This window comes from Falco naumanni, chromosome 9, assembly GCF_017639655.2.
Source record: "Falco naumanni isolate bFalNau1 chromosome 9, bFalNau1.pat, whole genome shotgun sequence".
NCBI lineage: Eukaryota > Metazoa > Chordata > Aves > Falconiformes > Falconidae > Falco > Falco naumanni.
In genome coordinates, this window is record NC_054062.1 from 33,999,436 (window position 1) to 34,023,738 (window position 24,303).

Here is a 24,303-nt window from a genome sequence, read left to right on the forward strand (position 1 = left end):
GGGGTCTGCATACTGAAAAGCACCATTTTAATATGCAATAGACTCATGCACTTTCTGATGCCCTATTTGTGTGCATTTGAACTTTTCTCAATATCCTTCTTACTTTCCTTTGTGCAGGATGCCATTATTCCCTACAAGGAAATCCTCCAGATGTATTGGGAGAAAGCAACAAGCTTTGTGAATGCCCAGTGTGATGGACTTGAACCCTGGCAACTGGTTGGGTTGACGTTTTCTTCAACACTTTTAAGTGTATGGCTGCATGGCTTCCTCTTCCAGCCTGAAAGTAAGTATTTGAAAGAGGGGATTTTCTTACGTCTGGGGGGAAGGGAGAGGGGGCAGAGTTGTTCCTAAATTGAGGAAGGAAAGAGGATAAAAGAAAGCCAAACACTTCCTAAAACAGAATTTCTGCTGTCAACTAGTATGAACGCAACCCTCTTCCAAATTAAGGTCAAGGCCTGTCTGATCAATGAAACATTCACCCCGTTTCTTCAGAGGGTGCGGTAGGCCAGCCTGGAATATGCCTGCATCTCCTTCCTTTCCTCTTGTTTTCCTTTTGATTTTGGCTACAGCATTTACTTGTCACAACACTTTCTTCTTGCTCAAAACCTGGGAAAATGTATCAGAGAGCTGGATTCTTGTGAACTTAGCCACTGGTGCAAAGTATCTGGATAATTCTTGCTCTTGATTGTTTCCTTTCCTGCTGGGGGAGGAGATGTGGTTTTGATTTGGTGTTGGGAGGCATGTTTCATCCTCAGGATGTTCAAGATAATTGCATGTGGTGGTGGTGTGTGGATTTTTTTCTTAGGAGCATCTTCCTGTTTTGAGTGGTTTCTGATATTCTGAGAGCTCTTCAGTGTCATCTCTTTAGATGAACACACAGTTTGCTTTGTGATGGTCAGAGATAATACCTTGCCCTCAGAGCAGAACATGGTGCTTTTCAGTTCCTGTAGGCTTTAGGGTTACACTCCTGTGGCAATTTGTTAAAAATAACCAAGTTTTTAACTTGATGTTTACTTTTGTGCCTCTCTGAACTTCAACCAGCCTTTTTCTTTTTAAGATGAGAGTAGCTGAATAGTGGGGAGGTCTATGGAAGGAACAAAATGGTATGAAGCTTTTGCTCAGTACAGGGTTATCTTACCTTCTTGGCTAGTATTTGTGCTGTTGTACAGTATTTTTTTTTTAAAAGTATTGACTAGCTGTTAAAAGATCTCACTAGATAGAATTTTTCAGGAGTTTGCAGTCTTCTCTCACTGTGGAAGTTACTAAAAAAACTGCACACTAAAATGTGCAATGGAAATGTTATTGTCAGAGTGTTAATGAGTATCTCCTACAGTATGTGCAAAACTAATTACTGGCCTTATTTATGTAGCTTTTCAAAATATATGAAGTGAAATATGTATATGGGAGAGGGGGGGAATGTAGATAAAATTGCCATGTCCCAAAGTGGTCAATTGTTAAAGTTTGTTTCTTGGTTGTGTCCTGTAACTTCTGGTGCTCAGTTGGAATGCCTGTAGGAGTCAAAAGGCATTTTTGGTGGCTATAAAGCATCTGTGTCATCCTGCTTTCCTTCCTGCCTTTAGAGCTGCTCCAGGAGTTTTCGGGTATTTGTCATCAGTGGCTTCTGTCATTTCAGTATTTGGGCTGCGGTGGAATTTCTGCTCCTCCCTCTGTCTGACGCCTTCCCCCTGAGTTGCCTCCCGTTGGCATCATGTGTTTTCTTTATCAGACGGCCAGACACTGGGAGAATCCTTGTCACGTTATGGCTAAACTGCTATTTCCTTCTTTGGTCTGGGAGCCTGTTTCATGTTCCTGAGTGTTTTCATGGTACAGTACTGTTCTGGTTTGAAGAGGCAGAACATAATTTCAAACAATATTTTCCATTTTTGCTCGAGACCTTACCTTTAGCGAATCCTAAAATACCTCTGTTTCCTGTAAAATTCCACGTGTAGGTGTGAGTTCCCTTATAAGTAAGGAAGCAAGTCAGATTTTTTATTCCTTTGGGTGGGTACTGTTCACAAGTCAGATGTTTCTGTAGCATGGTCCACTTCCATCAGTCTCACCATGTCTCCTTGGTCACTGTGTTATTTTAGCTTGGATCAGAAATACTGAGCCTGTGTCGTGGGCTGTGTCAGAAGTATTGTGCTCCAAGCCCATTTTTTTTTATTTCTTGAGTCATCTTAGGTTAATTTCTGACTTTTGTCTTTCAGGTTTAACATCCCGAACTAAAAAACAGTTCTTTAAACTACTGAGAAAAATGCCATTTGTTGGGGCTATAGTAAGTATTTCAACAACTTTTCTTAATATTATTCCAGGTCTCTGTTTCAGCCCACCTTGCTGTTCAGAAAACTTACAGTCCTGTGTATCTTTGTCGTCATGTTACTGCAATCATAATGATGCAGGGATATAGATCTGGAAGGTCTACTGCCACCTGGTTTAATGAAAGATACAATTTCTAACTAGTCTTTTTGTCATAGTATCACTCTCATAAAATGTGGATGCCAGCTTTTTTTTTTCCAAACTAGGAACCAGTAAGAGTGGCTACGGAATTTTCTACTAACACTTCTTCAGTCTTAGATTTTAAGAAAATTATTTATGGAAGAAAGGGACAGCATTGAACTGGAGTTGTTCTTCTGAAACAACGTCTTATTCTTGAGCAAGTGTGAGACAGTCAGGTGTTTGTTATGCAACATGGAAGGATAATTTTTTTATCAGATGGTTGCCCATGATTGGTTTGGAGCTCAGATACCTATTTGCAGTAGTTAGCATTATAGCACAAAGATACCAGAAGTTTGTGTAATCATTAAAATGACACAAGCTTTAGTGTTTGGGAGATGGGTTTTTTTACTTCTGAAAAAAACCCTGAAACTACAAATATCAGTGTGTTTTAGCACGTTAACGACTTAATGATCAAGAATGCACAGCTTGGTCTATTTTACCTAGTAAATGATGGTGTCACACTTGATTGCACTCATTTCTGCTTGGTGTGTTGGCGTATTTACACAGTGATTTGGGGGTCTGTTATAGGCAATTTTACCAGGTAAGAACGGCAAAGAGGAACTTTTTGCTGTGGACATGGAAGTTGTTCTCAAGTTTCTCCCCCAGCCCTATGGAAGGGACTAGCTTACCCCCTTTATGTTGTGTTAAGTGCCACAGCTTTCACCTTCTGACTTGAGTAGCCCTTGATCAGGTGAACTAATGACTTGTTCTCTTCTGCTTATGGTTTTTGTCTGCCTGTTAGAAAAGGACACCTGGGCACCTTGTATGCAGTCCCTATGTTGTCCAGACTCAGCTTCTCGGGGCTAGCACTGATAAGCTCTCCTGTGCCAGAGGACTCCTGGTGTGCTGTATATGTGTACTCTTTCTGCCCTTTGGTAGGCTGATACCTGATAACCTATCAGTTGCTTACAGGAGGCCTTGACTTTGAGGCATTCCAATGTCCAAAAGGCTTTAAAGTTGATGATACGCCAACAGCTGTGTTGCCTGGAAGAAGAGTCTCTCCATTGGAATGTGTTGTGAGAAGAAGTCTGGGCCGCCTGAATGTGGGGTGGGGGGGATGAAAGAAATCTCCTAACTGTGTCTGTAGTGGAGATTTCTTTATTGTTTCCCTCTATTCTCATGAGTGTCTAAACTGTATGTGTGGTGGCAAAGGAGACACAAGTTACAAAATAGAACACATCTGAAGACTTCTACAAATTAAAAACTGTGACTTAAAAAGGTTTCGTGGATAAAAATGCAGTATTTTTGCCTTTAGCTTTGTTCTCTCAGGCATTAAGGAAGGAGCTCAGGGCGCCCACTGCTCCTTGATACACAGTGAAGAACATACTCTGGATGTTGCGGTGGTAATGTCTGTGCTGTTAAACGAAATGTAGCTGAGCAGTGGCCCAAGTGTGACTCCATGAACACCTGCACTGGTAACTTGGCATAGTTCTGGGCTGTGCCAGCTACTGTTCCCACAGACAGTTCCCATGAGCATGGTTTAGAGCCGAGTGTGTGCCAGTTCACTATTCCAGGCAGCTTGTTTTTGGAGGGAGAGTGTGGTAGGCAGGAGTTGAACTGTGTGGCTGTGAGCTCTGCTATGCTTTTTGGTCATAGAGCTGAAAGAGTTCCTATCTATTCTGCTTAACAGTATGGATGTAGCTAGTGAGTTCAGTCTTGCATACACTCAACAATTATTTATGATACGGCCAGCACCATTGTTGATGGGGTTTTCCTTTCTTTTTAGATTCAAAAGAAGATTGATGAAGCCTTGAATGATGTCACTTCCAGTTTATCCTTCCTGAAAGATGAAAAGGATTATATCAAAGCACTGCCGGAACAAGGCATGAGTCAGCCTGAAGTACTAGAGAAGATGAAAGAGTACAGCTCAAAAGGTATGCATGCGAGTCTACTGCAGCAGAGGTGGGTCTGTTTCATAGACCTAACTTTACTCTCTTAAATGAGTTCTAATGACTCCTGCTTATGGTTTCATCTTAAATATTTCTTCCCTGATGTTATTTGCTTGCAAGTTTTTGTCCGTTTTCCTTCTGGAAGTGACCAAGATGAGTATTCGTGACTTCTAATACTCAAGTAGAGTATTTACATTGAAATTCCTTCCCCAAGAACTCTAGACCAGGGGTCCTCAAACTACGGCCTGGTCGTTAATCTGCCCCCTGGTATTTACAGACACACCCACCACCCCACCCCCCGCCAGGGGTTAGGGGGGAAAGCCAAGCAGCCGCAGATGACTGCCTGCCCCCTGGTTAAAAAGTTTGAGGACCCCTGCTCTAGTCTGATGATGGGAGAGCTGAGGAGAAGCGAAATATGAAGTTACTTGAATGCGTTTTTTACTACATTTCTAAGTAGTTGTCTTGATGTTCAGCTTTTGCTAGAAATGTTTTCTGTGAAGCCCCAGGGAATCCTTGTAATAAAAAACCCCACCACGCTTTCAAGCAGGTTTTTTAGGGAATCTCCAAGACTGTGTCTCTTAATCGAAGTCATAATGGTTTACACCTTGAAAAAGCTATTTAAGGAAGGCTTAATGTTGTAAGTCATCATGTTCTTCTGGTTTGAGTCCACATAAGCAGTGTTTGAGTCTCCTCACTCATGTAAGTATCTCCACCCTGATTCACATATCTGTTATCCTAATGAGCAAATTTGGGTGACCAGCTGTCCAGAGGAGAAGATAACGACTGCCCTGCTCCTATCCCAAATTTGAGAAATGCCTTGAATTTTCTGCTAGAACAGTGCATCCACTCCAAATTCAGAAATACACAGTTTCACAGTTGAGTATCATATAACAATTCCCTCTTTTCTGCTTTTGTGTATTGCTTATGTAGCTTCTGTCTCTGTTTCCCTAAAATTATTATTCCCTTCCTTCACCATGTTGTTCTTTCCTTTTTTCTTTTCCTGTGGCCCCCTGCTTCCCATGCATGTGCACTCCCCTTTGAAAGTTGCTTGGAAATGGGGGTTTGATTGTGACAGTGTTCACTGTGTATATGCTTGTAGAGCTGATGCCACAGAGTTTTATGAAGGAGGCTAGCAGTTAGGAGAGCAAATAACCAAACAAGTGGAAATATGCTGTTTTGGGGTGTTTGGAGGTAGAAAGAAAGTTATTTGGTTAAGTACCATCATGTTGGGTGGTGGGTTGAAACACTTTCCAGTGGGATGTGCTGCTGATGGTGTTCCATTCACCTGCTTTCAGTTTTTAAAGCTTCAGCGGCATATTTTTAGGTGAAATTGAATTGAGGTGCCCGGCACTGTATGTTTTAGCAGAAGCTTGGCATGTCTATCTCTTATTGGCTTATGGTGGTGATGGGTAGTCTTTGAAAGTGGCTCTAACTTTAGTCACCTTAGAGTTCAGTTGGTTGGAGAACAGTTTGGGGAGACTGAGTGGGGATTAAGTGGATTACATTATTAATATAACTGCTTGCTGCAGCTAGATGTTGTTTATGTGCTGTCTGTTGCAAAGTTCACGGGATACACAATGCCAAAGGCTTAGTGTCACACGGCTCTCTCTGTGGCACAAAACTCACAGTTGTTCCTCATCAGTAAAATCTCAAAAGCTGAATCCTCATCTGCAGAACTGGTAAGGGGACTTCTCTGTGCACTTCTACGTGCTTTCTGTGATTGGCTGTGTTTGCAGGCAGTATGCTTTCCTTCCCTTTCAGGAGGTGTACGTTGGCAGGACGGGAAGGTCTCTGGGACTGTGTACAGTGGTGAAGAGAAACTCACCTGTCTGCTAGTGAAGGTAAAGTGCAAGCAGTCTAACTGTGCATCTTTGTAGCTATCCTTGGCATCTTCAGGGTGACCAGAAACCTCTCAACATTGTTCCAGCATCTTTCAAACTAAATAGGGAAGATCTGAAACTAAGACTACTCGGCTGTGAAGACAGAGCCTAGGGTAAATGTAGGCAGAAGGGCAATTATTAGCAAAGCATTCGGGCACTGTAGAGCTGGCCGAGTGCCTGTCCCTGTGAAAACACCATGTAGAGATGTCTAGGATCCAATCAAATGAGATGTTTTGAGTAAGAAAGTAGGGAGTTGGTTACAAGTGAACTGGAAACTGGTACTGACCTTGTAATTCAGGGAATGGTAGGAGGGATAAAATTGCCATAGATCAGTTTCAGCAAACCTCCTGACAGATGTGCCTTTGCTGCTGACTAGAGTGAAAGCATCCTTGGCTGTCCTGTCACTGGGAGGCTGTGGGACCTTTGGACTGGAACAGCTTCGCTGAGCAAAACTAAGTTCCTCTTGGTTTAAGCAAAAAAGAAGTTTGTAATATGTTTTTTGGCATTACTGTGCGGTCCAACTCTTACAACAATGGAGCACTGGCATCCTTCAGTGCTGTCTTTGTTAGGTCTGTTTACCTACTCAGAAACTTTTGCCTTTGAGAAGGCTGGAAAATAATGTAAACAGCCCAAAGGTCTGTTTTCAAATATATCCGCTTGAAGAATTTTCTTGCTAGAAAGGGAAGTCTAGCCTTGTTGCTCCTGGGAACAGCTTTTATAACAGCTGTAATGAGCTCTGGTGGTTGCTATTGCTGTTTTCTTCTGTGTTGACATTTTCTTTGCCACTTCTGGGGGAATGTAAAGCTCAGGGCAGACTTTCTAGAGGGGCCTCAGCTTGGACTGAGTGTTGTGGAAACATTCCCTCTGTTCGTGCTGATTATTCGCTGGTTTATTCTTCTGTATTTCTTTTAACATCCTTGCAGTTGCTTTTTGATCTTGACTGCAGGAGGTCGGAACTGGCCTGTTCCAGTCTTATCCTGTGAGTTCGTGGTTGCAGAACGAGCATGAAATACTGGTTTCCACGGCCACTTTTGTTGCAGTGTGGGTGGACATTTGTGCTTTTCTCGCTGCTTTAGAATTCGCCTTTAATAGTAGACTTGAAAACTAGTTCTACAAAGTGAGTTTTTGGCCTGCTTTGTGTAAACCAATCATAGGGTGCATATTGTGTTCTTTTTTAAAGATAGCTGAATGATTAAACCTCCCTTTGCAACAAGAAATATTGCTATGTTAGAGAATCACTCCAGAGGCCAGAATGCCCTAAAAAAAAAAAAAGATTTATTTTTTTTTTAACCCCTTAGCTGTAGCTTCTCAGCTTGTAGTATTTACTTAAAGCAGGAGTGAAGTCCAAGGAGATCTGCAGTATTGTTACAACTAAAGACAGCTAACTCGCTTATACAGTGTGTAGGGTGAGTTTTTGAATCTGCACTGATAATCTAGTGCTTCACCTGCAAGGCTAAGTTTCTGTCTTTGTTTTCTGAAGGTTTATGAAGAGTTTGCCTGGAGTAATCCTCTCCATCCAGATATATTCCCCGGTTTGAGGAAGATGGAAGCAGAAGTAGTAAGGATTGCCTGTACGCTCTTCAACGGGGGCCCCAACTCTTGTGGCGCTGTAAGTAGCCTGTCTTCAAGTGTCCCCTGACCATTTTGGATATTTCTGACTTCAAGTGCGAATGTACATTCTGCTATCCAGACGAGACTGAGGTCAAGCTCATTCTTGTATATGTCATGTCTACATAGCTGAATGGAAGACGGTTGCTACTTGCTCTGCTTGGTGGAGCTTTATGAGAGACAATTCAACTTGAGGAAGTAGTTTTCTAGACAAGGCCATTTACTTCAGCTTTTTTTCATCCTCTTAAATGATACAGGCTTGATGGCATTTGGAAAAAGAGAACCAGTTTAATGTAGCCTGGCTGGTTGTCAGTGTGGGATGGCGAACAGAGCAGTGTCACTTCGAGTAGCTCCCCTCAGTCTTAATCTCTGAACTGGAAATCTGTGAGCCTGCCAGAACGCTAAGATTGAGAACAGGGCCAGCTGGCTGGCTGGCTGGTCACCAACAAGCAGCTTGAAGTGTTGGTGATCAAGCAGGCATGGCACGTATTGTCATCTGTCCAGCTGGAAAGCTGTCTTTCCAGGCTTATGTGGCCTTCCACTGTACTACAGTGGAAACCAATTTTAAAGCCTTGATAGAGTTCCTAGCAAGAGTCTGGATGTGTGTTCTTAAACTGATGCTTTCAGAGTTAATCAAAGAGCAAAAGATGTGAAGTTGCATGGTGAATTATTGTCATGAAAATAAGCCATGGGTTCTTAGGCTCCTCTCTCTTGCTTTACCTTTTTGGTAAGGATCCTGACTTCCATAGGCCAAATTCCTTCCCTGTTTACATGGTATGTGGGACCGCAAGGTCTTATTTCCTAGCATGGCAGTCAGATGCAAGTGGGGTACAAACAGGCTGCTTAATAACTTGCAAAGAAGTAGTTCTGTTTCTGAGGAGAATCCAGATGAGATTTTTCAGAGACTGGGCATGAGATGATTGCTGTCTGTAAGTATGCTAGGGAGGGAGAAGGCTAGCAATGGCTGAAGATCAATATGGGAAGGCAGTGTTGACGCAAGAGCTTATGAGGTGAACTGGCCTTGAATGGGCTTAGTCTGACAACTGGAGACTTGGTTGTGTTAAGGCTACTCTAGTACTTACCTTATTATGGTGGGTGTAGTTGGGACTAAACTCCAGCTGGATCGAACATGAAACTTGACTGTGCAGTGTCTGGGAGTATAAGATGTGATTGCTGTTGATAGCAGGAGGTTGTACCCTGTGACCTGACTTGTTTGCTCTGGACTGTATTCCTTGTGCTACTTTCAGGTTTAGAGAGGGAACATCCTGCTTTGCTTATAAAAAGTATTTAACCTGACCTCATCTGCTTCGTCGTTTGCAGTGCTGAGAACACTGGTGAGATTATCATTGGAGTGTGGTAGAGGTTGGGTCTAAAGCTGTTGAAACTCATCTTTATGAACAGTTGAGATGTCAACTGATAGAACAGTCAGATAGCTCTGTTACACTTATTTTGTGCTTGGAGATCTTTGCTTGCTGAAGCCTGCCACGTGTATGTTCAATTTTTGTTACGTAAAGCATTGTTGTGAAAGTGTGAACCTTGGCCCTGTGTGCTCTTCCACTGAAATTTAAAAGTAGAATTACCCAAGAGGAGAAGTCCAGAACAGGTGAAAAACTGCTCCAAAACAATAAGACAGTGATCATGGCCAATGTGAGATGTCCACAAATGCTCTCTGGGGAATCCTGGTTTTCTCTCTGTCTTCTGAGCATTGTGCCACAAACCCATGACTAAGATTCCAACAGAAGCAAAGGAAAGGGTGATGCGTGCAACCTGCCATGGAGTTACGCTCTAACTGGTTGAACAGTCAAATTTGCAGGGTGAGAGGGGTGGTTGAAAAGTTGATTGGCCAGAAACAGAAGATTAATTGCATCCCTATAATTATCTTGTCCAAACAAGTCTCTCCAGTGGACTTTTAGTCTTCCTCCCACATTGCCCTTCCTGACTGTGAAGTGTCTAGAGTTGCTAATCATTGATGGAGAGATGTGGGTGTATATATGGAGGTCACATGGTCTTTAAGTAGCTGGGCTCAAAGACTTCTCTTATTTTCTTCTCCCCAAAACAGAATTAACATTTCAGAATTATTTCTGGAGGCTTGGACAGTTACATAGTCATTTACAGAAAGCATTTTTTTCAAACTGACGCTATACTTGCTGTCTCTGGAAGGCCCTGCTGTAGGACGTTCCTCAGACTGATGCAGTTACCCTTCAGTAACCAGCGAGGCTGTATAACAGAGATGGCTAAACCAGGGAGAGTGCAATGCTGTGAGTTATCTTTATTTTTAACTTGATTTGTTCAGGAGGCTTTTACTACTGAGAATGCTTCTGGTTTACTTGATTCAACTTTTGCAGTGTTGAAAACTAAAACAAATGTTTTTTTTCTGAATTTCATTATTGCCATCTCTGAGAAGCAGTGTCTTAGTGCCAGGTCCCTGTCCACTGGTTTTACTGACTGGACTGAAGCAGCCGAGACTGCTTGTCCAGTTATTTTGGTGCCTGGTGGTGGTGCTTGAAAGCAGATAGAGCTTGTTGGTGTTTCTGGAGAGTGTATCTTTAACTATGCTATGTGGAAAACACCAAAAGTTTCTGTCTGTGCTGCTCAGTGAGGTAATTTCACTTCCTCTGTGCTCCAATTTCCATGATATGTTGCAAGACAGCATTTTGTGGGGCTAACACTCTACTGCTCAGTCTGGGCGAAGCAGCACGATGACACATTTGTGCTGTTCCCAGGGCTTTCAGCAGCCTGGGGATCTCTGCACAGTCCTGCCTTGTGTCACATGGACATCTCCCAAAGCAGGATCTCTGGAGAGCAGTCACCTGCTTCCTTTTTGAAGGTTTTCCAGTATCTTTAATAAATACCAAAATGAAACATGAGTTTTTAGATTTCTGAGTATTAAATCAGATGAGCAGCTTGGATTATTTACAGGAGCTGCCTTTATCTGAGACACGGGGGCTGTAATTCTCCTTTGTTTAAACATGGGCATAAAACCGCTAACAGGGCCCTTGTGGTGGGGGGCGTGCCGGCATGCCTTTTGCCTTAAATTGAACTGAGAGATGTTCCAGGTTTTTAAGCAGTTTTAAAAAGTAATCACTTTCAGTGGTGGCTGGATGCTTCTTTCTCACTAATTACTACTTTTTGTTCTTATTTTTAATAGTTTTGTGCGAGAGCAAAGAGACAGGAATTGGTGATTTTTGGTGCCCAGGAGATTCATATTCTTGCAATTATTTGGAAGGACTAATTAAGCTCAGCACATAGAGGAGGAATGGGAGGAGTTTGTTCTTGTCTGATGTGTGCATGTGTTCCTGTTCACAAGATGCTTTGTTTTACGGTGCTGGCTCTGTGGATTTCTCTTCTAATTTGGGGAGAAATCACCACTTTTATTCAAGCTTCAGTGATTTTTTTGTTTTAGCAGTTTTTTGAACTTGGAAAAGAAAGGCCAGCTTTGAAGTGCAGGGGAAAATTTGTGTGTGGTGCATGTGTGTGTATTTGATGTCAATCTCTATGAATTCTACTTTGCACGTTGCTGCTGAGGACAGCAGAAACTGGGCAAAATCAGCAGATGCAAACCTAAGCCTCCTGTAGAACCATCTTGTCTCTTGCCTCCAAATTCTGGGGCATCTAAACTTTGTTGTAATGTTGGCTGCACATTTGAAGTAGGACTTTAACAGTGAAATGTGAGTGATGTGTCTTGGGGGGGCTTAAACTCTGCAGATTTGTCAGGTTTTATCTGTAGCGATGAGTGGGTCACCTTGAGAGAGACAACTTGGGGAATTTACAGCCTGCAGGTTTACAGGGTTTTTATGTGAGTCTGCCACGATGTTATGACCGTGCAGTGGATTGTGGTATATATTTACTCTAATGCTACCTCAGAAATAAATTGTAGTTTGCTTACTTATTCATGCGGTACTTAGGTCAGTGAAACTTTTGGTCAGTTTTGTCTCCAGGGTCTGAGTGGATGTGTTTCCTAAGGTGAAAACGCAAGCAAAACTTTAGAGACCATGAACCGAGATGGTTCTTTTATGTCAGAGTTTGACAGGGATACACAAGTGGCATGGCCAGAGGAATCTTAGAATAGGGACTGTACCTCTTATTGCTGTTTTAAATGTCGAAGTTCTAGAGCACTGGAATTCAGTGGGAGGGAGGGATGGAAGTGATATACCGAGTTTAGAAAGCAGGAGGGATATTTTCCCCCTGTGCTTTCCTTTCTTCCCTCCCATTTAGAAGATAATAAATAAATCAAGAACAAAAAAGTGTGTTGCCTTTTCCACACATTTTGCCTGGCTTTTGAAGATAATGCAGGGTTGGAAAGTGGCTTAAAACAATGCTTGTTTCCAGCCCCTTTTCCCCATGGCATCGCTTGAGCCTGTGGACTTTCATTTAGAGGAGAGAAAAAAAAAAAATACGTGTGAGCCATTGGCGGTGCTGAATCACTGTGTGTTGGCCAGCTGCCGGCATGCTGCAGGCAGCGTGGAAGTTGTATCCTGTGACAGTGATTCAAGCCCTGGCTATAGCAGAATGAGATTGCTGTTGATAACTAAGCTGACAAAGCCTGTAAAGGAGCAGACTCCCTCTGCAGGTATAGAAGTGTGGGCCAAAAGGATTTTTGCTGTTGTAGCTACGCTGAAGTTGCTGCTGTAGATCAAGCTGCTTTGGTGCATCTCCATGGCAGATATTCATGTTGGTACTGATGTGCTGACTGTGGGCCAATTTAGGAAGCTGATATGGCTGAAATTCAGCTTTTTGGGTGGATTTTCAGCTGCCTGAACAAGCTTTCTGTGTGGTCAGCTGCCTGCCAGTCTTGGTGGTGCCTGGGGAGAGGATCCATCCTAGAAAATGTTCCTTAACTTGCATCTGAGCAACTGCTGAAAAGTGTTGACTCTGGACTGCCAAAACCTGTGTGTGGCTCAGCATTTCCATGCAGGCGAACAGCCAGACTTTGAAGAAAGGTTTGTTATATATAAGGGCAAGATGTTGGTGTTTTGGTGGGAAGATAAAAATGGGAACAAGACATTACAGAGGCTGTTCTTTGAAGAGCAGATTGTCTAGGTGAGACTAGAGGTAAGGGCTGCTTGCTCAACAAGGAGCAGGCCTGGTTGTACAAAGCGTCTGGTGTTCAGTAACGTGAATCCCAAGGTCCCCAAGTTGTGCCTAGTAAAGTTTTCACAATCTTTGCAATATTGTAAGCAATATTGCAAGCAGTGTTACAAGTATGCAATAATCCCATTCCTCTTCCCCCACCTGGCAGTCAGAAGGCAATCCATGTTATACCAGCTGAGGTTTTTTTCCCCCAAAAGTAATAGCTGACAATTTCCCAGATCTTTACATAAGAAGGGCTGAGAAGTGAATGACACAGCCCATAAAATGCTTAGGACATTGTGTTCCTGCTACCATCTATTTGCTTCACAATAAATGCAACGATTTCTTTATCCAGTGCGAGGCCCTGTTAGGGTTTCTCTGCAACAGCTGTTGCTTTTAAAATACCAAAAAAGCAGAAGTTGTCTGTGATGTGACAGTCAGTTCCACACTGCCTGTGGCGGCAGCTGCTGCTGGCTTGGATCATGTTAGGAACAAATGTGGTAGGCTTTTATGTGCCTGTGAACTTTGTTCCTTATCTCTGTACTTAACATTTAGTCAATGTCAAGCAGTCACACTTTGCATTTTGAGGATTTGCAGCTATATCAGCTGGGAAAAACCAAAGGAAAACGCAACTAGCAGATGTCATAAGGCATGCAAATGTGATTGCATCCTTTTTTTGTTTAGTTTTTTGGGGGAAGAGATTAAAAGGGGAAATTGCGATAGGTTCAGCAGATTTGAGGATCAAAATTAGTCCTCTGTAAGTGCTATAAGTAGCTTTTGATTCCTCTCTTTCACCTGCACTTCTGCATACCTATCCTAGGTACCCCTCATCATCAAGTTATGGCTTGCCCAGTGTAGCAGTCAGTCAGTCCTGGAGGGTGCTTGAAAAGCCAACCTCACATTTTACTAGGTTAAAATTTTACTTTGTAAGGTTTGTGCCCACACATTTTCCTGTTCCCTGCATGCTAGAACTTGCAAAGGCTGGCCAGAAAGAGACAGTCCTCCCATCTGAGGAATTTGTTCCTGTAAAGTTTCATTTATTTATTTGCAACAGCTCTGGAGTTCTAGTATGTGGTAGTAACCTTGATCAAACAGCTTATGCATGTACCTTCCTTTCTTCCATGTCCTGATGCAAACCTGCTTGTTCTCCTATGGCCAGGGTAAAGAGGGCTGGGACAATATAGCATGGGTAGTGGTTGTGTGGATACCAAGGGACTTGCTGAGGAGAGTAATGCAGAAATTCCTCCTGGTGTAAAATTTCTTGGGTCCTTGAGGACTTACAAGCTGTGGCCTGATGTTGATCAGACCTAGACTGGCCTCTGCAGTGAGGAGGTGGGAGAGAGCTCTGTGGTCTGAAGTACTACAGGTCCTGCTGAGGGTTTATAGTTCAGGAGTGGTGCCAACCTTGAGCTGGCTCCGTGTCTCAGTGTGGCACTGCTCCAGACCTGATAAATCCTGCTGGGCTTCAGTTGATTTAATACAGTATCAACTTCGTTGTTTCCTTGGTAAGTGGCATAATCTGTAATCCAGATAAACAATCCCCAGGTAATCAAGAGCTAAGTATGTAGTAGTAGCTTCATGAGGTGTGGTCATGTTTGCTAGCTAGTGATTGTGCAGTATGGTCCCCTCTTGTTAGGCTTTTGAGTTGAATAATTTTTTTGTTTTCCCTTTTTTCTTCCCCCTTTAAATAGAGGAGTCAACATTTACTTCAGTATGGACACTTTCAAGCTAAGTGTCAGAAAGCTACCGTGAGCCGTTCAGTGGCTTCTGCTGCCCTTGAAAACCTGAGTAGTCCTGTGCATCTCTTGCCTCTGAAGCATCTCCAGGCAGAGATGCTGTGGCAGCATCCCTTTTTTGCTTTTTGCTTCCACAACATCTGTGTGAATGGTTGTTTTTCTTGTTTGCTTCTTTTCTTCACAACAGATGACATCTGGGGGGACTGAGAGCATTCTGATGGCCTGCAAGGCGTACAGGGACCTGGCTTACGAGAGAGGAATCAAACAACCAGAAATGTAAGCAGTACCTCTACGGCTTGGTTTCTTCTTTGGGGACTTGTGGGATTTACTGTTCCTTGTGAGTTGAGGTAGCTGCCAGACCTCAATATTTCTTCATTTTGTAGCTCATTACCACCTCCTCCTTGTACATCTATGAAGGAGGGAGACCTGGGTTGAAAGAAGTAGTGCAAAAGCACAGGAACCTTTAAGCAGCCTGGGAGGCATGAATGTTGCTGGGGGGCGGCTATGGTAGCTATGCTGTGCGGATGTATTTTGGCAGTACCTGCATGCTGCTCTAGACAGAGGCTGCTCATATCAGCTTGGGCCCTTCTCAAACGGAGATCTCAAAAGTCAGGCCCTTTGAAGTTTTTAATGATTTTGATTTATTTAGATCAAAGAGGGCTTAGCCTGAAAACTCTGGGACTAAATTTCGAGCTGATTGGAGCTGAAATGAGGAATTGTGCTAATTGTTACACTGCTAATAAGAGGATTTGCTTTCTCTAATGTGCTGCTTTTTTCTAGACTATGCATGAAAACTACTTCTCTGGTTAATTGCTTATGAGGGGAAAATGTAAAAAGAGATGAAAGACTGTGTTGTTCATCTTCTGCTGAATTCCTGTAGTTCTTTTCTTCCCTCTCTAACATTTCTGCATGCTGTTAATGGCCCTGATAAAGGTATGATGCCTCAGAAAACAAGGTTCATTAAGGCTGTTCAGCCACTGCCATTCAAGATGAGAAACAGCAGTTGTGTTCATTTGGGATACTTATGCTGCTCCATCCCTTCTGTGTTGTCTCATATGGCCCACACAGGGAGGGTGGCTGGTTGGAGGTGGTACAATATTGTTTGATATGACAAGAAGTTAGCTTTCTTGGGAATTCTAGTTGCTGGTTCACAGAAGACCATGCAGTGGAATAGAATTACTTTAATAGGTTTTTTCTGAGTTGTTCAAGCTTGAGTGCCCCTCATTTTAGTTCAGAACAGCATGTGGCCTTTATTCTGTCCCAGAGACTGGTTTCCCCAGTGTCTTTCTTTTTTTGGTCTGTATGATTTTTGGCTAGTTGAAACATGCTGTTGGCCTGTTTGTGACCTGTGTCACACAGACATATCTACAGGTTGAATTTTTCTTTACTCTTTCCCCTCCTGTTCGGGGTAAGGCTTAGGTGCTGCCTGGGTTGACATATGCAATCTGTTACTTTTCTAGGTTGGTCCCAGTGAGTGCTCACGCAGCATTTGACAAGGCAGCACACTACTTTGGACTGAAGTTGATTCACATACCATTGACCAAGTCTATGGAAGTGGATGTTCAGGTATCGCTTTAGGCAGCACAGCACTGTTTTCTGTGGGAAATTAGCGTTGTACAGCAAACAGCAAGAAATCTACCTATCCAGTGGCAAGTCAGTGGATAGAGAGGGATGAACGAAAAAATTGGATGCATCCCTTTGTCCTGTGTGATTCATTTAGAATCAAATAATTTCTGTATTTCAGAAATAGGCCCAGGTTTCAGATGAGGGAAAACAAAAGCATTCTAGTATTTCCCAGTAAATGAGTTAAATGACTCAGTTGATGTCTGCTGACGCTTGTAGCTTGTTGCTTTGCTTTCTGTAGGCTTTGTGGGTTGTTTTCTAAGACCAGATGCTGCATGTTTTCACTTTTTGTCTTTTTTGGCAGGATGGCACTTGGTAAATGGAATGTGTGCATCTTCTCTCTTTAAATCTTCAGGCAATGAGGAGAGCTATCTCGAAGAACACAGCCATGCTGGTCTGTTCTGCTCCCCAGTTCCCACATGGAATTATGGACCCAATTGAAGAGGTGGCAGAGGTAAGGTGTCCCTAGGACTTCTGGGTTCTGTAGTCATAAAACCAGCATGTCCTTCTGTACAAGAAGATCAGAGGGGTTCCAGGATGCCAACCAGTGAATCTGGTGGGTGGAGCATACTGGTTGGGAGGGTATTACTGTCTTCAAATCAGGTGTTAATCAACAGCAGGGTATGTAGGACGTGATTTGGAAGCAAGGAGCAATATGGGAGTATTTTCTTGGTACTCTAACTGCTGTGAGAGGGTGTGCTTTAAATACCAGAAGTTACCTCTGGGCATTGTCATAAAGCTGTTTGTGTGGGGCTGGATTTTGGACTTGAGCTGGTGCATGCGGTGTGTCGTAACAAGGCAAAGCAGCAAATCTTTTGTGCTTGCTTTGTCTCTGAGCTCTCCAGTCTGTGACATAAACTTCTGCCATAACTGAAGGTATGTATTGTGTATGTGACTTAGAGCTCTGCCTCACCCACTGTGAGATCAACCAGAAGGGCTCATTCTTTGATACCTGAAAGGAAATCACAGCAAAATAGTCCACCTGGTAAAAAGGCTTTGATTTAGGATCTACTGGTTGTCGCAAACTTGGTGCAGAAGTGTGAGGAATGTGTGGAGGGAGCAGGAATCAGGGGGCTGGGATCTCATTTTTCAAACACGCCTCTTGCTTTTTCTCTCCATGCTCCTGGTGCTTATTTTGTCTGTAATCAGCCAGGGCCTCTGACCTTCTGTTCATTTGGATTACACCCTTACACTTTATTGCAGATACTCATTTTAAGCCACGTTGTCACATCTCTTTGCAAATACAGCAAACTGCCAAAATGCAATCTTATTTTTCCTCCTGCTGGCATTTTTCACGTATGTGGAAGGCAGGAGAAGGCATCCCACAAGTAACCAGTCCTTCCAGATCTCCTGTTCTCAACAGCTTGAGAGCTGATGCTCCCAAAGGGTCCAGGAAACGTTTAATTGTGAAATCCAGAGTACTATTTGCTGACTGGAGTTTGGGTGCCCCAACCACATTGTTTCCTTGCCCGATGGTGTGTTACTCACCAGAATCTCTTGTTCACGTACAGCTTGCGGTGAAGTACAAAATCCCCTTCCACGTTGACGCCTGCCTGGGTGGTTTTCTTATTGCTTTCATGGACAAGGCAGGGTTCCCTCTAAAGCATCCATTTGACTTCCGTGTAAAAGGTGTGACCAGCATTTCTGCTGATACCCACAAGGTAAGAAGCGGGGGAGAATGGTCTTCTGATGCTTTCATTTTTTGGGGGTGATTCATGATGCTATCCCTGCCTTCAGGTTTCTGCTCTGCTACCTGGAGGAGTGCTGAAGTGCAGGGGTAGGAGCTGCTCTATTAAGATGCTTTGTGTAACACACCAAAGTACAGCCAAATGGGATTTTGGTGACTGCATGCAGTGAGTGCTTGAATGTGTTCCTGTGCTCTCTTACTGCTTTTTAATGCTTTCTGTGCCCCTTGCAGTATGGCTATGCTCCCAAGGGTTCCTCAGTGGTGCTGTACAGCGACAAGAAGTACAGGAGCTACCAGTTCTTTATAGCACCTGACTGGCAAGGAGGCATATATGCGTCCCCCTCCATGGCAGGCTCCAGGCCTGGTGGAATCATAGCTGCATGCTGGGCAACTCTGATGCACATAGGAGAATCGGGATACATTGAGGCTACGAAGAGGATCATTAAAACAGCTCGTTTCCTTGAATCAGAGTACGTGTGTGCCTTAATGTTTTGATTGTGTTCTTTAACCCTGTTATGAACTCCTTCTCCCAAACTGCTTTTATTTCTCTGGCACTTTTCTTTTTCCCTGGATAAGCTATAGCATGTTACCTGCTGGGCATGGATCCCCTGGGCAGTTATGAGAGAAGATGCTTTGTTTATTCCCTGTGCCAGAAAACTGAGAGGCACAAGAGAGGAGGGGTGCAGGCATCTTTATTTAGCTGGCTTGACTATGAGAGTTTCTTCTGCCTCAGTCGTGGATGAGGGAGAATCTGGGAGGTTGACAGAAGAAGGGCTGTACTATTTTGTTGGGGTGCTTGTGTTGCTGTGTGAGCTGATGAGCTGATTTTCTCTGCTACTCTGTCTTCCCTTGCTTCTCTTTCTTACCTCTTTTCCATTTCTTCCCAAGTTCACCTGATTTTAGGGCCTGTATTGACCCGAGTTCTTTTGCAAGTCCCAATGGCCTGGGCTGGTTGTGTTTTTTTTTTTTTTTTGTCCTTTTTTTTTTTTTTTTTTTTTTTTGTTAGGAATGTGCTGTCATCTGTTCCCTTCTGTAGCTTTTCCTTTAGGGCTTCAAATGGACAGAATGTCTGGCCCCTGTAACCTTGGTCAGTCATTTCTTTTCTCCTTTTTCTTTTTAAGGCTGAGAAAAATGGATAGTATCTTCATTTTTGGAAAACCTGAGGTGTCTGTCCTCTCCATCGGTTCAGACACTTTCGACATTTATCGATTATCTAATTACTTAGCTGCAAAAGGATGGAACTTAAATGTCCTACAGTTCCCACCAAGGTGAGTTTGTGGAGACCAGTGGAGATGTGCATAGTTAGGGTATGCAAGATGGTTGTCTTCAGGCCATTTAGCTCTTGTGATTTGCTGAGTGGCGTTGTCTGTATCTGATAAATTTTATATAGAGCTTTCCTCTGCAGAGAAGGAATTTCTTTTGTAGTTGTTGATATATAGCAGTCACTGTAGTGGGGATAAGGCAATAGTAATTTTAATGAGCCTGGCAGAGGACATATGTGAGGCTCCCTTTCTATTTACCTCCATCTAATACAAGCAGAAAAATATAAATAGCCAGGGCTTTATCTCATGTTAGTTAACTGAGGGATTGTAGATTTATTTATTTTTAGTATCTTCCTGCTGCCCACTGAAAATGAAGGTAATTGAAAGAACAGTGAAGGGCTGATAATTTTCAGTGATCTTTCCAGCCTGGTGTCGAATGAATGTTGGACACTTTACTTAAATTGGTGGATGTTGGTTTTCTGTGGGTAAAAGGGGACAGTGCTTTCAGATGCAAATGCATCTGAATATTTTGGACTTGAACTTACCATGAAGCAAAGGCTAGAGAGCCTGAAGTGATAGCTTAGAGGTGCTAGTAGCACTGTTCCTTCTGGGTGATATTAAATTCCGTGCTGTGGGTGGCTGATGGCTTACTTAAACTGGAGAGGAAGGGGAGGGAAATGATGGCAGGGATCACCATGCTTGCAGGCAGCTGCATTTTTCTCACCAGAAGGACCTGGAATAAGGTGAGAAAATTACAGGATTTTAACTGTATATGGTGAAGTCAGGAAGGAAGAAGGGGTTGCCATTTTGCAAAAGAAGAGCTGAACTCCCCGCTGCTTGGTTCTACCAAGTATTTTGTAGGGATTTCCATGAACTGGAAGGGAGTGGATTGTCTTTGCCTATTATACTGCTGAAACCCTATTTTAAGGAGACACATGGTTGTCACTAGCCAGGGAAGGACATTGCTGTTGGTTGCTCAGAAAATGTGGAGCTGTACATACCTGAGATGGTTAATCTCTCCCCTCTCCCCTGCCTGCCCAGCATTCATCTCTGCATTACGCAGCTGCACACAAAGTCTGGTGTTGCTGAACAGTTCCTGAAAGATGTGAAAGACAGCATTGAGGACATTGTGAAGGACCTCAACGCCAAGACCACAGGCATGGTAAGGAGGCCAGCATATAGTGAGGGTATGTTTGAGTTGAGCGTGTTTCTGTGATGGCATTAATGATCCTATGTAATGACCGCCTCTTCTCTGCTTAGGGAGCCATCTATGGAATGGCCCAGTCCGTCCCAGACAGGAGCTTGGTAGCGGAGATTTCTCAGGCGTACTTGGACGGCCTCTACAGCACGGATGTTTCTTGCAGCGAAAAGCACATGAACGGCTCTCCTGGCCATCACTGACTGTACTGCAACAATTGGTGCCTTGACAGCTAGCACTGGGGTGGTTCTAAAGGTTTCCTAGGGGAAGAGATTGCAGTAAGCCTTTGTTCCTTCAGTTGCAGGTCTAATGGTGGCTTGATCTTGAAAACATCCTTCCCTGTCTTAGTCTGTTCTGAAATCCACATTATTTTCATGGCCAACTTTAGTTCTAGGGCTTTTCCTCCTTCCCCCTGCCTATGTTCATCATGACTATTGATGGTGAATTGAATGTCCATTCCACAATTCCAAATTCCTCAGGTATTCTCCATATCACTTCATTCCTTGCTATTTCTTCTCTTCAGACCTGGTATTCAGCCAGTGTCTAGCCAAGTGTTAGATTTGAGTTCTTAACATTGTGTTTCAAAGCTTCAATCTTCCCAGAAGTTGAAGGCAGAAAATAAATTGAAAATTTTGTTTTCTTCTGGGTATTCCTCCAAGCTGCTGCATTTAACAGACTGTGCTGGGAGCCTTGTATCTGTGTAATGCAGAGCTGTTAAATTGGCAAAGGAAAGATGGTCATGTACTCTTTTTGAAATCCCCTCTGGAGATCTCGGTGAGACTGCAGTCAATATCTGCTGAGGGGAAGAAAAAACCCAACGCAAAATCCTCTTCTGGAATCACTTGGTTTGAATAACAGCAGAAATAGAAATCAAGCAGGTGGTGTAGGGAGAGGAAGTGGATGGTACTGAAAATCATAGGTACATAGTAAGTGTTTTGCTTCCCTGCCTCTTCTAGAAAACATGCATTTACCACCTAGAGTGCTGCTGTACCTTGCACAGTTCTGGAAGGATGTGCAAAACGGTGATTTCCCTGTTCATAACTTGAAAGTTTTGCACTATCTCACAATGCTGTAGTTGAGTCAGTAAGGCCCTGGCTAGGTCATGGCTAGGGACTTCACGTGCAAATGGATGGCACCAAAGCTGACCTTTCCTTACCATGATCTTTTAGTATAAAAAGGTGACTTTTGTAATAGTAGTAATCTCTGCTTTTTGCACTGATTCTTTTAAGGCACATTCTCAAAAGGGCATTCACCATTGTGCCTTGATGCTTCTCTGGCTTTTTTTGTGGGATGCCAGGGAGGGTTTGAGGGTTCAGCTGTTGACTGCAACTTTTGCTGCAGTCAGTTCCTTATGGTACTATACTGAAAAAAAGACCTCAAAGGCAGTCTGGCCTCAGAGAAGGCATGCTTGCCTATAAGATAGAATAATAGTTGTATTGAGCCAAGTCCCTTCACAGTATTACAAAGATGCTGATACAGCTTGAAGAGGTAGATGATAGGATGCAGCAAGTTGGAGGTATTCAAGCCTCGGGCATATGGCTTACCCTTCCTATTTCTCCACTGGTTTTATGGTGAGAGAGTTTTCCCAGTGCAACTTGTGAGGCAGTTGTGGCCTTACGGACAAGCTAGAATCTCTTGAGTTATTAAACAGCAGCGGAGTTACTCCTGCAGGGCTTTCCCATGTGTTTCCTCTCAGTTTTTTGCATGCTACTGAGAGTTTCCCAGAGAGAGTTCAACACTTGGGAGAAGACTGTGCCACATTTGTGCAGTCTTGTGGGATGTGTCTGAAGGCAGGCATATGTCCCTCTGCTGTAGCGGGCTTGTTAGCCCAAAGCTGATCCTCACTGGCTTAATGTAGCTGAAGCACACACATGTACAATAATTACATCAAATGAGAAGGTTACCAGCCACTGCACAAACCAGTGCAGCCTTGGGCCCAGTGGTTGTGGGAAGGATACTTGCCTTTTAACAGGTTTATTCTCAGTGCTAGGAGACAAAAGTATTTTCACCATCTGCCCTTAAATTGATGACTTCATGCGTGTCTCTGAGCCCTTTTGAAAACATTGCATTTGAATTGCCTGATAGTCTTTTGGTGGTGTTACCAGCTCTGGCAGTCAGCATTCATGTTGGACCTATTTATTCTGTTAAGGTCTTGCCAATGTGACCATTACTGCAGATCTGAGTTTGCAGTACTTTGGAGACAGTCTTAAGTGTCTGGTTACTGTGATGGTTCTCTTTTGAACCGACATTTAAAAAAAACAAAACAAAGCAAAAAAGGGAGGTACTCTTTTTGTTTCTGCTTTAAAAGAAAGAGGGGGTGGATTGGGGTAGGGTGAAGGAGAAACTCCCTTCTCTTCCCTGGTTGTATTCTCCTCCGAGGAAGTAGATGGATCTAACAGATCAGTGCTCCATTTCACATTTTTGGATGTATTTGAAGATGTTATTTGTAAGTCAGTGTATTCTATTCTGGGCTTCACTTACTAGTAATATCTGTGGGTTTAATTGTTTTATGTGTATATGTTCTATAATGTAAATGTAATCTTCTGGTCAGGAACAGGCCACTGTAATTTACTGGTGTGTAGTCTTTATTCATCCTTGTCATCTAACATGTAATCTGCATCTCCTTTATCATGCCAAATGGTCTTAGAAAAAGGGTGTGATTAACAGGTTGAATAATTATTTAAAAGACAAAAAAGAAGAATTTTATGGACCGGATTGTGGTCTGAAACTGGATGGTACTTTAGACCTGGAGGGATCTTCGCAGCTATTAATTCCTGCGAGATTTCTGACTGTCAGGTTTTCCAAGGGAGACACTAAATTTGTTGCTTGTACAAAGCACTCCCAAGGGATTTGTGTGCACATAGATACTAGATTGAAGAATATCCAATGGGATGGACCAAGAAGAGATGTGTGACTTCATGCCATGGATTTCATCTGCACTTTTCTGATGACCTGGGGGGTGGGGGAGTGGAAGGGTTGCATACAACACAGTATCTTGCCCAATAAATACACATTGACTTATTAATGAACAAATGGGAGTTCATCTGATGGCAGCATTCTGTATTGCTCCAATTTGCCACTGTAAAACTGCAGGCTGAAATAGCTGAAGAGATGGTGGAAATGGGCCCAGTTTGTATTAAAACGGTGCATTTAGCTACCTAGGCTCATCGAACTCTTTATTTTTCTGTTTCAGTGATCATATGAATGAATGGGGACCTATTGCTCCTGGTCTTTGATCATGCACAGCCTGGTCTGTGGCAGGGAGAATGGTTTATGAATCTTATTAATTCTGCCCAAGGCCTGCTCTTTCATTCTGTCAAGAGAAAGGTGGTGTCTGTGGCTACATCTTGTGTGTGATGTTCAAGGCTGCTGAAAACTGTCACTCAAGAGCTATGGATTTTCTCTTAATACTTTATGGAACCTTAAAGGGTTAGAAAAAAAGGAAAAAATCCCCCAAAGTGGGTGTTTGTAGTGTTTCTCCCAGACTGTTCTGCTGAAAGTGACTACTGTTGGTTTCACAGCAAATTGTTCTGTTGTACAGAAAATACGGCAATTTGGCTACAGAATACTGGAGTGAAGATCTTACACCACCAAATCCACCTACAACCTCTTTTGGGAGTATTCCACTGTAAGCAGCCCCTGGCCTGTTGCTGTGTTGCTTTCATGCTTTTTGGTTGTGCCTTCCTTGTGTTTGTGCCTTGCTACAGTCAGAAGTGTAGCACAAGCACTTTTTATCTGATCTGCTCTGGCTTTGATAATCTCATTGTCTTTTAGACCCTGTTCACTTTGAGGTGTGGGGCGAAGGCATATGCCATTTCTCCGCATTGCTTCATCAAGAAGTTTTTCCGTGGCAG

At 43.1% G+C, this 24,303-nt stretch overlaps 1 protein-coding gene across 4 annotated transcripts in view; it reads left to right on the forward strand.

The window, feature by feature from the left end:
* The window catches only part of SGPL1 (sphingosine-1-phosphate lyase 1), a 32,328-nt gene extending 8,722 nt beyond the window's left edge, over window positions 1-23,606 (forward strand). For all 4 annotated transcript variants that reach the window (XM_040607120.1, XM_040607121.1, XM_040607122.1 and 1 more), the window contains 13 exons: window positions 118-283; window positions 2,208-2,275; window positions 4,223-4,370; window positions 6,147-6,226; window positions 7,746-7,874; window positions 14,867-14,955; window positions 16,140-16,245; window positions 16,658-16,756; window positions 17,814-17,963; window positions 18,221-18,459; window positions 19,111-19,257; window positions 20,293-20,413; window positions 20,512-23,606. In XM_040607120.1, coding sequence (XP_040463054.1) covers window positions 118-283; window positions 2,208-2,275; window positions 4,223-4,370; window positions 6,147-6,226; window positions 7,746-7,874; window positions 14,867-14,955; window positions 16,140-16,245; window positions 16,658-16,756; window positions 17,814-17,963; window positions 18,221-18,459; window positions 19,111-19,257; window positions 20,293-20,413; window positions 20,512-20,652 — 1,683 coding nt within the window. In that variant the 3' untranslated portion in view covers window positions 20,653-23,606. The remainder of the gene's footprint in view (window positions 1-117; window positions 284-2,207; window positions 2,276-4,222; window positions 4,371-6,146; window positions 6,227-7,745; window positions 7,875-14,866; window positions 14,956-16,139; window positions 16,246-16,657; window positions 16,757-17,813; window positions 17,964-18,220; window positions 18,460-19,110; window positions 19,258-20,292; window positions 20,414-20,511) is intronic.
* Window positions 23,607-24,303: the final 697 nt, after the last annotated feature.